Genomic DNA, 12,751 nt, shown 5'->3' on the forward strand with positions numbered 1-12,751 from the left:
CAATAATGAAAATGTAAAAACTATTTCATATGTTGTGTATATGAGTCTGGCAGCACAGGGTAATACTGGCCCTTATAAATAAACCCTTGAGATACATGACAAACTGGTCATAATCAGAAGAGGGGGCAAAGATGACTTGGGCTGCTAAGGCAATTGAACTACTAGATTATGCTATAAGAGATAAGTATTTGTGTTATTTCCTTTTAGCTCTACCGTCCACTGTAGCAAAAAAAAAAAACAGTTATTGCCCCTGTTTTGGAATCTGCACTAAGATCATTTTGCAGTCCCTGCATGGCGAATGCCCTGCCCCCTCTCAATAACAACATTCATATAAATTGGCTGGTTATTTTTAATTAAGTTAGTAGAGGGAGTCAACACCTCATTTAGAGAAAACGTGCCACAAGTTGCACATCCCTCTTATACATTCTAACACTGACTTTGAACGTGTAAGTCCTGGTATCTCCGGGAAGTAGCTTACAAATGCGATGAATAAAAAAAACCAAAATGCGCTTTATTTTGGTAACATCCTACCCATCCGTATTCGGATATAAAAAGGAAGAAGGTACAACAAACACAATTTTACACTACATAGCACTTTTGTTATGGGTAAACAAATGCAAGTAGCCAGATTCCAACACACCATCACACTTCATCTTAGATACACAACCATGTTGCAACATCCTCTGACAAAAATGTAAATACTTTCATACCATCATATATATATATATTTATGGAAAAAGTGGCGCAACAAGCATAACATTTAGTGCAGAAAAAAAGGAAAGTGAAAGTGTTTTGAACAATGTATTAAATCGTATATATTTCATCTTCTACATAGTTATGTTAAACATGGTATTAGGCTAAAGCTTTTGTTTCATTACAATCTTTCCCTTGAAATTAACGGAAAAAAAACCCCCTCCACAGTTATGTTTATGTTGAACATCTTCATGTTTTCACAACAACAAAATGCAACATCTGGTCTAAGTGGTGCAAAAAGAGGCTTCTAAGTGTGGTAGCAAACACTTCACTAAAAAAACGGAAAAAATAACAATGCACATGTGGAAAAATACACTCCAGATTTATTGGGACCCGGTTATCTGGGGATGAAGGACCTTAGTATTAAGACCTTGGAGTTAAAACCTTGAGTATAACGGTAAGAAAATACTGAAGACAACGGAAGGCAAAAGTGTGTCCTTGTCTTTATTTTGTCTAACACCTTCCTTAAAGAAATGTTACACAACTTTAGAGACTCAAAAAGCTTGATTTAAACTGGATCAATTTTGTTTTGTTAAATCAATTTAGTTTTAAAGAGATTTATGTAAGTTTCCACTAATTCCACTAATTTTGTACAGGCTGCACTATGAAAAGATAATTGCTAAGATGAATCTGACATAAGGGTTGAGATTTTGCCCTACCTCGGGTGGAGAACATCGCCCTTCGATATTTATTGACACATCTTCTGGTAAACAACCTTCTTTTATATTCCATGATGAGGGGTATAATCTTCTCACACAGTCCATATAATCCACATTTAAGAAAAAAGAGATGGTCCTTCTGTACTGTACTGTTATCCCGGTCCCTACTCCTGGATAGGGTCAACAGGAGCAGTTGTTCCTGCCAAATGATACCTTCAGGTAATGTGCTGCCTACATCCTAGACCATTAGTAAATAAAAAGAAAGGATCTGTCCAGCTGGAGGTAGGGTTTTTTTTTTCCCCTCTCCCCTTTTCACTTTACCAACAACAGGGGGATGTCGATTACCTGAATAGTTAAAAAGGGGGAGGTGAAACCATTAAGGTGGAAATGAAGGTCTTGCTGCTTCTCAGTAGAAAGAGGTCAAAGCTCCTAAAGTTATTTAGACCAGTTGATTTTAATGTAAATATGCCAGTTACTTCATACAGCCAGGTATTTATGCCTTTGAAAGAGCCTCCATCCTTGCATTTTTCAAGACTAGTGGGTGCTGAGACTTATCCCTTGTGGGCATTAATATAAATAAAGGTACAGCTTAAAAACCCGAGGGGTCTTAAAAAAACTAAACTTTTCGTTCTGAACTTAATGAGAAAAGATTTGTTGCTGACCCTTCAGAGCAGGACAAAGCCCCTGTCTAAGAGGCATCTCTTTTTATAAACCTGACTTTTGAACATCTCCTTCTTTCTGGTAATGAGTGCATTTAAATCAAACCCCCTGCTCCAACTAATAAGCTTTTATCAGATATTCAGCTTCTTTTTAACAGACAAGCCTTCATTCCTGACACATTAAACATTTCTGTTAGGACTGTTTTCCAAACAGCTTCGTGGCATCACACAATGGACAAAACCAGACATCGGTGAAAGGGACAGTGACATACCATAGACAAAAGCTCAATACATTATGGACACTGAACAGAGCACAAAAGCAACGGAGGCAGTGATGTGTAAATCAAACAATGTGAGGGGGAAAATATTGAATAATTTCTGTCATGAGGCACTGACTGTAGCCAGGCTTTAATTGAATTAAACTCCCATTTATTTGCTCAGGACTAAACAACAGGCAGAAATAAAGTAAGGTTTGTTCAACTGTTCTGAGGTACCACCTTTCCTCACCCCCGTATAAATCCACCATCTGTCCCCTCACGCACACATGTTCCATCTCATAACAAATGTACCGAGAATGAGGCAATACCAGGAGCCAAATGAACAGGCAGCGCAAATGCATTCTGGGCTTACCCCCTGATCTAAATTAGGCCATAAAAAATATAAAAACAGGGAGCATGTATCTACCACCCAAAACTCAGGTGAGCTAGGCTGGTGTCTCCATGCAGGCTTCGACATGCCTCAAGTAAAAGAAAGGTTAAAATTAGAAAATTCAATTTATTTGATAATTTCCCAGAATAATTAGAGTTAATATGGGTTAATTAATATGCAAATCTCTCAGCAGATGTTCTGCAGCAGGGCCTGTGTGAGAAAACAGCCTTTGCTCTCTCCTACGTGGTTTTGCCTGTCAGTTATTGGGTATAATTACTGTAACTAACCGAATACACACAAAACCTTTCGGAATAAAAAAAAAACTGATACAGTCCTGATTCCTCTGCTAAAGCTTAAGATAAAACAAGAAAAAATATATTTTTTCAGAAAATAAAAGCTTTTGTAATTTGTGGTTTTTGATTTTTCTTGGCATTGTTTGTTTGCATTATTTTCTTTTATAATCACTGCAAATTGTGAGCAAAGAGGCAAGTTATTTGTATTGTGACCTTAGATTGTAAGCTCCGCTGTGGCAGGACCTTATCATTGTTACAAAAATTCGATAAATTGTCGCATAAAATTTGTGTTAAATGAAAAAAAAAAATAGCTAAAGGAAAATTACAATAATAAGTGTTTTTTTAACCTAGACCCCCCCCCCTTCCCCCCCCACACACACACCATCTAGCAGTACATGTTTATTCTTGGGCAGTTTCCTGTCACTGCAGGATACTTCATGTAAATGCAATGAAGGGGTATGGCTAATGGACCCACAATCAATACAGGTCCTGATATCACTAAACAAAAGTTGCCTTAACGGAAAGGTACCACTTTAAATGGAAATTAAAGGTAAATTGAGCCTGTTAAAAACACTACAATAAAATCAATGCTACTGTGATGTGGAATTGAAGGGAAGATCGTTACTTCCGAGCATGAAAAATAATTAGACTTTAATGTTTTGTTTAAACATTTTTAATGCCCTTTTCTTTAGAGATTTCTAGAAATAATATGCCGCTCCCGACACCTTTACAGATTGCTGCTTTTAAAAGAGGGGAATGATGAAGGATGACTTATTTTACATTCCTCTCAAAAGTGCAAACATTTAATCAAAATCTAATATTCAGGGGGAAGAAAAGCAGCAGGAGGGGATTTGCTGAATATACACTGTTTGCAATCCAAATGTAAATCAGGATGCATTTCATAATATCTGACATGTTATTCCCTTTACAAATAGATTCCGGCAACAGAATTATGTTTTTTGTAATTTTTTTAACGACTGAATTCTTGCATACAGGAAAAAAAGTCCTCAACGAAGTATTAGATTAGGTAAATGTAACATTGTGTTATATAATCTATTCTAGATTTTCGAAAAAACCCAATAAAAGTCCTGGTCTGTAATTATGGTGTAAGGTAATGGCACAGATACGCGTCCCAGTCTAATGGTCACTAATCGTGCAACATTGCTGTTATCAGAAGGTCCTGGTCTAATGTTGGTCTGTGACGACATCCCTTCCAGCAAATGCCTTCTGTTTGGCTCCAGCTCTCTGAAAGAGTTGTCATGGCCTCATGCCACAAGAGGCCGGCTGGGACCCCCTCCCACATTCTGTTTCTCCCTCCTCCCCAATCTCTTTCAGGTAGTGGAATTTGCTGACATTGGCAGTGCATGGCAGCTTGAAAGCTTGAATCCTGGGTGTGGCAATAGTCAGATAGTCACAGCACATGCCAGTGAGATGGATTCCTTGTTAACCCATCACAAGACAGAAAAATAAAAACAGGATAAGAAATACCAAGCCTGTCCAAGTGTGCTCTACTCCATATTCACACATACGATAGCTATGCATTAATCCAGCTACAATATTTACAGCTTCTAACTCTGCTGAAGGATAAGGCCTATATCCACACAAGCGGCCACACTATGCCTTTGGCCATGTTGGCCGTATAAAATGATTCAAGACCACGTGTATGTTATAGTTTTCAATTTTGGACAGGATGTTGGTTGCTTTTTTACATTAATTCCAAGAGTAACGGAAACAGAGGCAGTTAATTTTACCCTGCTTTGTAACTGCTGATTCCCCCTATCAGTATACCATCATTAAAAGTCGTTTCCCGACAAGTACACAGAGACCATAGCGCAAACAATAAAGTTACATCCTCGCTATAGCAGACTGCAAGCACTTCTCTGGCCAGTTCATGAAACCATGATAACACTTTATCTCCCTCTGCAGAATTATACTGTGCTTAGTGATAACAGGAGCTCGCAGGAGCTCTGAAACTTATCATTAACATGTGTTTGCATAGTACTCAACTACTTATCAAAATACTAAAGGGAAAAAAATGTAGAGCCTACCTTGAATTTTAAGTAAGTGCTGTTGGCTTAACTCCTTGGGTACCATAGCTCACATAGCACAGGGTCAAAACTATAGGATAGTGGCCGCTTCATAGCCTAACTAGGTAGCTGTACCCTGTCAAGCATTGTGATAGGGCTTGCTGTAGAATATAAATGGTTACTGTCTTGACAAGACGCGGGGATGAAGAGCTACCACAGGCTTGTTTACATTGTCTACAAACCAGAATTTGTTTTATTTTATCAGCCTGAAAAAGGTTTACTCATCAAGAGCAATTAATTAGAAAAGAAAAGCAATCTTGGCTATCAGATGTGTAAAATACACCTATCTACTGCTGTTAAACAGAAAAAGCTCAAAGTATATAGTCATTTGGTTAAGACAAGATTGCTTCATTTGTGGGTTAGCTCAGGACTGGAAGAGGATTTTAGGAGGTTCCCTACCCCAAAGGTATGAAGTTATCCATTTAACTGTGGGCCTTTAAGCTGAGGGCACACAGGGTGTACAGTCCACTTCTCTCCATCTGTATTTTACACGCAGGTAGAGAGAAACAGATCCGATAATATCTGCTCCTGTTTGTAGCTCCACTGACAGGCCTGAGTGTTGCTACATGAAGTTTGGATCGGCCCAAAAGTGCATGCTTTTATTTTTTTTCTGGGCCGAGCTCCACTTTGTGTAGCTGCACTTGTTCTGACTGTCATCTATATATCTATATGTAACCTATCAAATTTAAACTGAAGCAGGAGACAAATTGGGGAACACACAAGTCCCTGATATATTAGTAGTGATTGTCTATATGGGATTATGAATTTTTGCCAACACAATGCTCTGTGGGACTTTTGGTCCCTAGTCTACAATCCATATTCAGATAGAGGCAATTGATCTATGGACAATACATGCAGGTCAGTTTAAAAGTCATGGCTCACCCCCTAGATGTCTTCAAATAACATTTTTGAGGACTATACCCTTTGTGATTAATAAGTGTAGGTAAGTGTCTGGTGTAACAGAGAATTTATTAGAGAAAGGAATGTAACCTACTTTGCAGCAAGGCAAAAATCCCAATGTCTCTCAGAGTCATCAGACGCTGCAATAAAAATCTTGAATAATTTCCTATTCTGCTGGGCCTGAGGTTTCCACAAGCGCATTTATTAACTTTCAGATCTTTGATGAGTGACAGATTACTAGTTTTTGTTTTAGGTGCTCCCACCAACACTGCACTAAAAAATAGAGGTCACAACGTACTGAAGTTTTGAGACAAGCACAAATGTGATCAATAAGTACAAATGGAAATCAAAGAGGGTAAGCAATTCATGTCTGATATGCAGGCTGGAATGTGAAATGGCAGAGGGGTATGTAGAGGTAAAACACTCCCCTACCAGCTGAAAAAAAGCAAAAACTATTTTATATACCTTGAATTAATGTTAAAATGGGGTCATTTTAATGATATTGTGGTATAGGCCTGCAATCAGTACCCTAAATCTCAGTGTACAATTCCTAGAGGGTTCTTCCAATATGGCTTTCCTCTATTGGTATCCCAGCATGCATTGGAGGAGAGGTTTAACAGCTACAATTATAGTGCTAAAACATTACCCATTACCCCAGTCACTGATTTGGCCACAAAACGTGATTATTTTCGACCATGAATTTGAGAGCTGTGTCCCTAGGCAACATGTTAAATAATTTGATCAGTGAGCTGATCAGTTGTTTTCACATTGCAAATGGCCAACCAACTGCTCCAGGAAACCTGCGCCCAGAACTAGTTTATGAAAATGAGTTTATAAAACTGAGTTTTAAATAAATACCTATGAAAATGATTTTATAAATTCAAGTTTATCAAAAAAAAAAAGAAAATCCATGCAGATGTAAATCTTTACTTCTAAATAATTTCATTTTGTTTTTCTGAATATCAGAGAAATTGTCAAAAGTTTTGTCACTGCGGGGCTGCATATGCTATTATCATTTTTTTTTTTAAGAGGACCCATAAAAAATAAATTACTTTTGCTAAATATATGCAAATTTCAATGTAAGCAATCATTGCAAAATTAATTTTGCCAGGACTGATTAAAAGCATTAATAAATCTATATACGTATTGCTTCAATCTGATACTGTAAAATTATTATACTTCCTGTAAGATTAATTATAAATCTACAATAACATATTACAGTGCCAGAGCAGATTATTGTACATTATGTTAATAATGTTTAAGCAGAACCTGAGTTGTAATTATGCTATGAAACAAAGTCATTTGATAGCGATTGTTTCCTTTAACTGTTGATGTTAAATTGAGAACAAAATGTGGATGCGCTTGGGTTTATTATACTTTTATTTAGTGGGGATTTTAATTAAAATTAATGTTCCCATGAAGTTCCTGCAATGTTTTCCAAGCCAAAAACAAATTTGACAAAACCGACAGAGATAAAAAAGAAAAGGTTAATGACAACAGTTTAAGGTTTTCAAGGTTGTTTTGCATTCTTGCCTTCAGCCAAGTCTGATCTGCTGAAGAAAGTCACTATTATCTCTGTATTATTTATAACACACACATACATGGAGGAGGCTGAAGAATTGCACACCTAGAGAGATATTCAAGAAGCTTTCCTTCTCTTTATATAGGGGGAAGTTATAATAACCTTCTTAGTTTACTTTTCCAAGTCGCCAGGTCTACTTTTCCAAATGATTACCAAAAGAGCAAATTTTGCCCAGTTTAGTCAACCAGGTGGTGAGCCACAGGGGTTTATGCAATTGTTGGCCCCAGGCCACTTATCAGAGAATTTGCAATACAGAGCTGTATATGGTTTACATATTGAGTAATAAGGAAGTTAAAATATAGTTGAAAACTCCATCACAAGTAGAAGGAGCATACCCTGTTATAAGGACCATAACTATCTGGGAAGCCTCTCTGCTGCATGCTGTTTTATTCTCAAATGCATAAATAATATCAAATATACTTATATGGGTTCCATTATGATTTTCTAATGAAGTGAGCCCCCCCCCCCCCTTAAAACAGTTAGTGAATAAATAAGCACAGGCAATATGCTGCATGCTTGGGATGCAATGTTATAAGACTTGGTGGTCTGATATCCAAATTAAATTATTCATGACAAGTTTTTTTTTTGGAGGGTGGGTTATATTACTGATTTAGTCTGAGCATAATAAAAAGATCAATATAAAGGCACATTGTTGCATGCCATCTGTGGGAAGAGCTTCACAGGCCTGCTTACAGTCATAAAACTGGGTCACCAGCTGGGGGTCAGGGATTTTAAGAGGTCAGGGGGACCTGGTCTCTCAGAAGGGATAAAGATCAGAAGAATAGATTTCCAGGTGATGCCCAACCCCAATGAACAGGCCTATCTGTGGCTTCATTCACATGATAATGAGTGGTAAATCACATCTGTTCCCCCTCACTGTGCCTGTATCTTTGTCACCTGAATAGCAGACCCACCAGGTACCAAATGAGCTACAGGAAATAGGTTTCTGTTTCCATTGAGTTTGCTCTAAAATGACAAAACGAGCACCTTCATATGAAGATCTGCAATTAAGGAGGATTTCAGTCTTTTTACTTTTAGTTTATTAGAGAATGATACGCTAGAGATCTGTGGGCCCCAAGACTCTTCTTAGGAGTCTTCTATCCTACTTTTAACTGGCCAACTACTAGTTATATTATAACATTTCCTATATCCTACATTATTGTAACCCTTTAAGTGCCATTGAACCTACAGCACTAGCTCTAAAGGACTATATTCCTGTAATTTTTGGGGGTTTCTTCTTTGATCTTTACCATGTTTACCAGCAAGTGGCAACACATGTTTCAGCAAGATCTAAGGCTGCTGACACTGGGTGGTCGAACATAGGGAGAATTAATCTTTGCTATTGCGGGCGACTAATCTCCCCAAAATGCCTTCCCACCAGCAAGAATGTGAATCGCCAGCTAGATGGCAAACATGACACTTCAGTTTTCCGAAATCACCAGAAGTTTCCTTGTGAAGCAGCTTCAGGCGACTTCGGAAAACCGAAGCGACGCTTATGCCATCCCACCATTGTGGAGAGTACTCACCCACAGTAGCGAAGAATTACAGCAGGCGACTAAATCTCCTTGTGTGCCACCACCCTAAAAGGGTTAAACATTACTATTCTTATTATTAATAGCATTAATACACTTTGGTATTAAATAAAATGTAATTTTAATATAGAAAAAATAAAGGAAAAAAAAATATTTTCTGAAATAAAAAAAATTATGTAATATACTGAATATGTAGTGGAGTTTCACCTATATCTTTGCCATCTCTGCACTTTATATCAATGACTTTATTATTCTAGCCAACCCATGAAGGAGCTGAGTGTGAATTTGTAGGTGCCTAGAGTAAGGGAAGGTGGTAATTAGCACAGTTGGATAATTGATGTGTAGATTGCAGCATGAACAAATGCTTTGACTTGTTTTTTCTTCTCACTCTCCTACAATTATTCTTTTTAACTCAGCCTTGCTAATGAACATCTTACCTGCTTAGTTAAGCTGATAAGACTATACATTCATTTAAAAGAAGCCCCCCTGTCTTCCCAGTAAAAGGAACCCATTTGGAACCTTTTCTTCAAAGTCATTGGAGCAGGAACAAGAGAAGAGAAAGAAAAAGCCTCACTGACAATTGTGTTGCAACTTCTAAATCCTTTGCCGAAAGTGAAATAAACGTTATGCAATATCCTACCTAAGATACACACTACTTTCATTGTTGGCTGCTAAGAAATTTGCTTATCCCATCTGCATGCCAATGGCGCACTGGGGGCCAATGGAATCGTCACTGCCTAATTATCTGGAAATCAATCTTTTAACTGTACTGGAAATAACAAATGAGAAGCAAAAATATTAACCAACAGCTATAAGAAAACCAGAACCCTCCCATTAATTTTATAACAGGCAAACATGATGAATTGCAATTTATGCAATAATGGAGTTAACCAGTATTTCTTATTGTTTCCTTATTGTTTCTTATTGTTTCCAAATATAGATAGAGAGAGAGAGAGAGAGAGAGAGAGAGAGAGAGAGAGATAGATGATAGATAGTTTGATTGATTGATTGATAGATAGATAGATAGATAGATAGATAGATAGATAGATAGATAGATAGATAGATAGATAGATAGATAGATAGATAGATATTACAAGAAGTTATGGGGGGCTCTGTTGCTAAATAGGGCAAGAGTTAGCTGAGAAGGTGGCAATTTTTTATGGCAGGAGATAAATTTCTTCTGTGGGCCCAATCCTTAGAGTTGCCCACAATTGAGAAAACAGGTTATAGGTAGAAACTAAGATGTAGAGAGATTTGCTTCAACAATATCCAACCTGGGGTTCTTCAGCTGTTGTTGAACTACAATTCCCAGAATCTCAATCAGCCATCAGCACATTCAACATTTTTTTCATGGATGGAATGTCTCCCTGTATTTTCAATGTGGCTTTTCAATGAGTGTGCTATAGCAATGAACATACGAGAAAAATATAACCAGCTAAGTGACTATTTACCTGGTAGGCTTCTACAAATATCCCGCTGAGGCAGGAAGAAACACACATTATAATATTTCACAGTGTTATCTGCTTCTCACTGTGAACTTATATTATTGAGACTTGGAAACAACAGTCATTAATTACACAGATTATTAAAAGAGCAGCAGCTAATCTTAGTGAGTTATATCAGGATTTTGCAAATGATAACGTGGTGGGAAGGATCTTTATCAGATATTAACCCCCCAAACACATGCAACTGCTGTGAATCTCTATTGCTGGGTAACTGAGAATTCTGGGTAATTCTTGACAAAACAAGAGGATTGACATCTCCAAAGCATCCATTCAAACAAACAAAGGCTTTGGTTAAAAAATGAATATTCAATCATAGTAATTCCTTCATAGATGCAGAACATCTGATTCATTTGAGGATACATATTTGTATATAATATCATTTCCACAGCAACTTTAATTTAGTCCAGACAATTTATACACCCTACACTACAGATGTCTTGCATTTGTGCCATTATTTCAACACATTCATGCCTCATTGCTTGTTTTTGCAGACATTTCTATGTGAGGTTCCTGTTACCAGTGGGTGGGGGACCCTGGAAATCGACCAACTTCTGCTATTAACCAACATGTTGAAATGCATGACAATTTGTTAAAACCTGTGTTGCAAAAGGGTGTATAACTTAATTTATATTGTGTAAGTATATTTTATTTTTCATTTAAGACACCAAAATCTAAATATTTTGAATAATCTTTAGACTTCTAAGAGGAACCATTGCTATTGGATATGCCTGAGCAGCATAACAGTTTTTTTTTAAAAAAAAATCATGTCCTTAGCCAAGTAAAAACTATAGATAGGCCACCTAGAAAACATACCTGTGATTGGCTGTTTATAAATGGAACCATATTTATGGATTTCTAAACCATGGCTCTGGCTTCTGTGAAACCCACATTTTTTGTGCCCAGTTTCTGCCACATTTGTATGCTTTTACCTTATTCTGAAAATCATCTAATTCCACTGTATATAAACTAAATAGCTATTGTCTGATATACAAGGCTTTGTTAGTGTCTATACGAAATTATTCAACATTTGCTGTCCTTAGGAAACATCGAGGAAACATGCAAGAACTGCCCAAAATGAGTCAAACCTAAATCCAAATATATACCCAAGGTTGAAAGCGGACACAAACTGAAACAGCAAGGACATCAGCTTGAATTTATTACCTACCCAGGGTTATATGTTTGGCACAATGTAATCCTCTATTGAAGGTATTGGAAGGAAGTGTCAAATTGAACCCTCTCCAAATTCCATATAATGTATTCCATGGATAAATACAACAGAAGATACATGGACTATGCCATAACTATTGATTTATATAGGTTCTGTATATTATAGGGACTTGCTTTTAGCCATAATTCCCATTAACAACTCATTTCTCCCTTCTAATAAGTTGCCATTATAGTGTTCTAATCAGGTCTACTGAGTTCCTGTGACCTGATCTAAACAAACACACACTGGGGTGATCTAACTTTTTACGCACAATTGGTACCTTAATATGTTGGGGGCTGTCAACAGCTGTGAGTCAAGAACAACTTAGCAGACATGTCAAATCTCCTGAATTTTTAGAAAGTCAAATAGATTGAGCCTTAGCTCTTCCAATCACCCACAAAAAACCTTGCATCCAAATTTGCTTTTAAAAACCAAATGCTGATTTTACCTGAAACAGGGGCAACATTGGGCAGAGCTGGGGATATAGACAGGGGTCTACTCATGATTTGACATCTCTGCTGAGGTGCCTTTACTTTTTCTTGATTTCTTTCGCTTCAGTATTGCTAGAACTTACCAAGAAAACAATACCTAACATTGAAAGATTTTTGAGGTCAGCTCCTAAGTCAATTAATTAAATCTGCTTTTCAATGAGCATCAATATGGGAAAGAAGTAAGAGAAAAAAAGGCTCCTTTACTAGGTGATAGGAATACCCACTTTAATTAGGCATTACGCATACTGACTACACTGATGCTTTGGCAAATATTCCAGGATCCCAAAAAAAATAATTAACAGTAAATGAGGTCTAACATTGAAAAATGTGATTGATAAATAGATATATATCAGGAGGAGAAACATCGCATTGACAGTAATAAAATGTAAAAAAAATACACTCGTTAAACTGTCTGGGTTTTAGAACATTTCATCC

At 37.1% G+C, this 12,751-nt stretch overlaps 1 protein-coding gene across 7 annotated transcripts in view; it reads right to left on the reverse strand.

Moving 5' to 3' along the window:
• Positions 1-12,751, reverse strand: part of zeb2.S (zinc finger E-box binding homeobox 2 S homeolog) — a 96,614-nt gene that overhangs the window by 24,143 nt on the left and 59,720 nt on the right. The window contains exon 1 of one of the 7 annotated variants that reach the window (XM_041577602.1): positions 1,413-1,705. Coding sequence (XP_041433536.1) covers positions 1,413-1,485 — 73 coding nt within the window. The 5' untranslated portion in view covers positions 1,486-1,705. 7 annotated transcript variants of the gene reach the window in all.

Source organism: Xenopus laevis, chromosome 9_10S, assembly GCF_017654675.1.
Source record: "Xenopus laevis strain J_2021 chromosome 9_10S, Xenopus_laevis_v10.1, whole genome shotgun sequence".
NCBI classification, from domain to species: Eukaryota; Metazoa; Chordata; class Amphibia; order Anura; family Pipidae; genus Xenopus; species Xenopus laevis.